At 34.2% G+C, this 4,799-nt stretch overlaps 1 protein-coding gene across 1 annotated transcript; it reads right to left on the bottom strand.

Moving 5' to 3' along the window:
* Positions 1-550: 550 nt before the first annotated feature.
* On the bottom strand, positions 551-1,134 carry LOC124895710 (heat shock protein HSP 90-alpha-like). Its single transcript, XM_047406137.1, has 2 exons — positions 1,019-1,134; positions 551-857 (listed from the first exon to the last, which is right to left on the bottom strand). The coding sequence occupies exons 1-2, from the start codon at positions 1,132-1,134 to the stop codon at positions 551-553; spliced, it is 423 nt and encodes a 140-aa protein (XP_047262093.1).
* Between the last annotated feature and the right edge of the window lie 3,665 nt (positions 1,135-4,799).

Raw genomic sequence — 4,799 nt, 5'->3', positions numbered from 1 at the left:
AATCAAATCCAGGTCGTAAATTTTGTAACTGTACAATTGGGAAGGTGAGTCTTGTATGACGTTTTTATAATGTTAAGTTAATCATTATGTAATTATAATTTATTTTCTAGGATAATGGAGCATGCTCATTTTTTAAATGGCTCGATGGACTATCACCTCCAAGCAGTCCATCAACGTTGAGTTCAAGACGCAACACATCAAATTTTTATGACTCTGTAAAATTTAATCTACTACAAAAGCTCCAAGAATGCGAATAACATAGAGATTTTCTTATGAATTTGTTCAAAGACGCCAAAGAACAAAGGGATCACCTTAAAGTATTTCTACATGACACCCAAATAGAGAGGGATCAACTTAAACAAGAATTAATTTTGGCTGAAGAAAGAGAGAATGGCCTAAAAATGATGTTGTGTTCTATAATTTTAGTATTCGTTCTTTGGAAAAGTGTAAAATGGATGTAGTGATATTGAATAAATAATAATACTTCTATTTTTCTATAATGTTAACACTGTTTTTGATAGAATTATAATCGATCAACCAACAAATTAACTTAAAATGGAGCAGCATGGTAATGATAGACTATGAAAGAAGTATACGAAAGATTAGCTAAACATTCTATGAAATAAAAGAGAGTTTCAAATATCCTACCAAACAGATCATTCAACACATTAACAATAAAATAATTCAAATGTCTTTTTCGAAAAATTTCCTCCTCATCAGCATAGGTGTTGTTGATTTCATCAACGATATCCATGAACCCATCTTGTTTTTCTTTCTCACCTTCTTTTTTTCCTACACCTTCAACAGCTGCTTCTTTCTGGACTTCCTTTTCTCCCTCAGCTTCTTTTTTTCTTCCCCTTTAGCACCTTTTTTTTTTGCCAGTTATAGCTTTATCAGCTTCTTCTTTGTTATATTCTTCTTCTTCTTCTTCTTCTTCTTCTTCTGCTGCTGCTGCTGCTGCTGCTGCTGCTGCTCCTATTTTTTTAGTTTTTAATTTTTCCTTGGCTTGTTTAACTACATCTCCTCCTTTTCCTTGCCTTCTTTTTCAACTACTACTGCTTCTTTTTCAGCTTTTTCTTCTTCAACTGCAACTGCTTCTTTTATACTTTCTTCTTGGCTCTTGTCTTCTTTCATTTCTTCTTCTTCATCCTTGTTTTCTTCTTCTTTTTCCTCTTCTGGCAAAACAGAGGCCAAATCATCCATTTTGCTATTTTTTTCTTCTTCTTCATTCCTCTTCGATTTATGAAGATCCACATGCACTGTATCGTCATATTATAAAGTGTTACTGATATTTAAAGTTAAAAATTTATTAATAACATCAATTATTTAATAAAGTTACCTCGCTCGTGTTGTCGCTCATCCTGTTTCTTTTTATTCAGTCTTTTCTCTCTAATATAGGCAGCAATATCCAACACCGCTTCCTCGAGCACAACAACACGCTTATGAAGATCCTTGAGGGATGAGCTGCCCGCTGCATCTTTGGAGGTGCTCGGAGTATCATCATCACCAACGTATACTTTAACGGGGTTACCACCTAAATTCCCGTCATCATCACTGTCCTCATTTAAAATAAGGACAGTCACCCCTTCTAACTCCTTCTTTAAGCCATCAAGGACGTTATTATTCACCTCGTCCGTATATGGCTCAAAGGTAATCATGTAATCCATCCTTATCTCAAAAATAGTAGGGATGATGTATGGGTGCACGTTCTATAAAATATTAATTAACAATTACATAACATTCGATGCAACGGTAGAATTATTATTGCATATAAAAAATAATTTCATACCTCGATAACTTTTTCTTTGTACTTGAATGGGTCGCCTTCGATTATCTGGTCACTTTTTATAGTGTTCCATCTGATGATGCGGGGAATGGGAAAGGTCTCATCCGTTGATTTTCCAGTAAATTTTCTAAGATGAGGAAAGGCCTCATACATCCAAACTTGTAATCAGTACAACAGAGAGAAAAGAACACAGAGTCTATGATAGAGTATAAATAAAACAAGAATCTACGATAAACTAACTAAAGGGTTTATGGTAAATACCATGAATGCCCAGGGAAATCTGAATAGAGGATAGAAGGCCTTCTTCTTCTCATCAAATACTTCCCCTCTTCTTCTTCAGGTCAATTTTCTTCTTCAGATAGTCCAGGTTCAGTTGAAATATCTCTTTTCCCCACGGATAATTCTCGAAGAAACTCAAAGAATCTACCATTTAAATGAGTTTTGTGTCGACAACCTTCGTCGAATCTTTTGCAAGCAACATGGTGTACAAGAACCACAGTAAACAGTACTTAAACTTCTGGTCCTCATTCAGCTTATTCCCTCTGATCAAGTGTAACAAGTTCGACGCCGTAATATTTTTATTTTTCGTCACCTTAAAGCAAAAATGCTCCCCCTTGTCTAACACCTTCTTCATTTTTGATTCACTGAGGTATGATGAGCAGTTCAGCCCCGTAATCAAACAAAATTCTTTCAAGATAAAGCAGACAGGCTTGTTGTTAATGTAAAACCACATCTCATGACGTATATTATCCCCCTTAACGCGTCTCAACAACAAATAATGGACCAACTTCCCATTGAACTTGAGATGTTCCGTCAGGTTTCTCAGGTGTCCGAAACAGAACCGCTTGAATCTTTTCTTCAACTCTTGGTCGATAAGAACTTTCTTAAATTCTCGATAAGCAACCATTCTTGATCTGATCGATATCTTCATCGGGAAAAATCTGACCTCATCCATTATCGTTTGAAGGTCATACCACTCCACGAAAATGAACCTTGAAAAACTTGGCATAGACAAGGGATCATTGTCCCCATCATCACTGTTTCTCCCACTTGCCTCACTCTATTCACTGTCACCACTAATACTGTGCTCGGGAAGAACATCTTCACTAGACTCGGCATAGTCGCTTATCTCCTTTAAATCTGGATCAGATTTCGACACTTCCTTGTTAATTTTATTTCTTTTTGAGACATTTTTAGTTGCTTCTGCTTTTATTTTTCTAGTACTTTTTTTTATCAATTTTTAACACAATCTACACCTGCAGAACAAATCTCTCATTTTCAGTTCATATACCACAAGTCTATCAATAGAAATAAGTCAATGCTCAAATGAAACCCCCCAAAAAATAAAAAAAATACCCTACCAAAATCCAACATGGAGTATCAAAATCAAACTAGTGCACCTAATCAAACTAATTAGCTATTAATCTTTCAATTTTCACTATTTTAGCCATCATATTTTAAAAGAATTTCATACGTCTAAAAATTTATTTCAATCAAGGGCATTCTGATTTCATAGACCACGGGTCGATTTCATAGACCACTGGTCTACGGATAGAAACAGGCGACTGTTGGAATCAAATTGCCAAAACAACTCTTCAAATAAGGATTATCCTACCATTCCACCATCAAACAGTTCACTCCAAACATCAATAACCGTGAACCAAAATCCAACATGTAATATCAAAACACGACAATTGCTAAAAATCAAACCACTACACCTAATCAAACTAATTAACTATTAATCTTTCAATTTCCACTATTTAGGCAACCATTTTTTAAAAGAATTTCATACGTCTAAAAATTTATTTCAATCTAGGGTATTCTGATTTCATAGGCCATGGGTCGATTTCATAGACCACGGGTCTACGGACAGAAACAACTTACTGTTCGAATCAAACTACCAAAATAACTCTTCAAATAACGATTATCCCACCATTCAACACTTATTTGCTAAAAAAGTGGAACTAAACCAAAACTCCCTAATCAACCAAATTCGAAATTTTTTTTTCTATATCACTACGAATCGATTAGCAAAGAAACCTGTTTAAATGGATCTATAAATGATCGAATCGTGATTTTAACTAACCTTATGAAGCAAAAATGAACTCTTAGCAGCTGTAGAAGAAGGAAACACAAAATCGGTGTTTGGGGAGAACTGTTCTTCAAGCGGGAGTTGGAGAAAATTTAAGAGAAGAGAGAAGATTTTTTTTTTGGATATTGGAAGAAGTTGATGGGTGTTAGTTTATTATGTTAAATTTGTAGATGAGTGTTAGTGTAGTATGTTAAATTTATAAAGTTAGAAAAATGATACAATGGTCTCTTGGCCCATATGTGGACAAACTTTTTCACCTTTTTTTTTTACACTTTTTATACCCTAACTCTAAAAAATAATTCAAAAAGAAATTTAGTGTCTCTTTGACTAAATAATTTTGAGAATGGTAGCTTTTGTCAATTTTTACCTTCAGAGCTAATCCTGCTCGTTATGATAATCTCTTAAACTTCTCTTTACTCCTCTGTCATGATTTTGTTTGGTCAGCTAAAAAGTAGAAATGGTAATATCTCAATTCTTTAACGAGTGCGATCACTAGACTTTTCTTACATCTTAATTTTGCAAAGAGTTTATGACTATCTACTCCGCAAAGGTAGTGGTAAGGTCTGCAAACATTCTACTTTCCTTAGACTCCAGTTGTGAAATTACACTGAGCACGTTGTTGTTGGATTTGAGGTAAGTTTAAAATAGTCACCTAATCCTAAGCATTCTTATTTGTTAAGTTTTGCCACAGTGCGTGCCTTTTTTATTTGTCAAATATTCAAAAACCTCTTTTTGTTAGATTTAATTGGAACAAAAACATCATGAAAGTCCTGTCAAATCTCAGAAATCGAAACACCAAAATTGCATTACACAAGAAATTGAACCAAACTAACATAAGCTGCACTATACACTAGATTAAAATATAAAATAACATAAACTGTAAAAAATAAACTTTCAAATATAAGTTCTCGGTACAATGTT

Source organism: Capsicum annuum, unplaced genomic scaffold (genome assembly GCF_002878395.1).
Source record: "Capsicum annuum cultivar UCD-10X-F1 unplaced genomic scaffold, UCD10Xv1.1 ctg9272, whole genome shotgun sequence".
Taxonomy (NCBI): domain Eukaryota; kingdom Viridiplantae; phylum Streptophyta; class Magnoliopsida; order Solanales; family Solanaceae; genus Capsicum; species Capsicum annuum.
The sequence above is the reverse complement of the archived record's forward strand: the minus strand, read 5'-3'. Positions and strand labels throughout refer to the sequence as shown.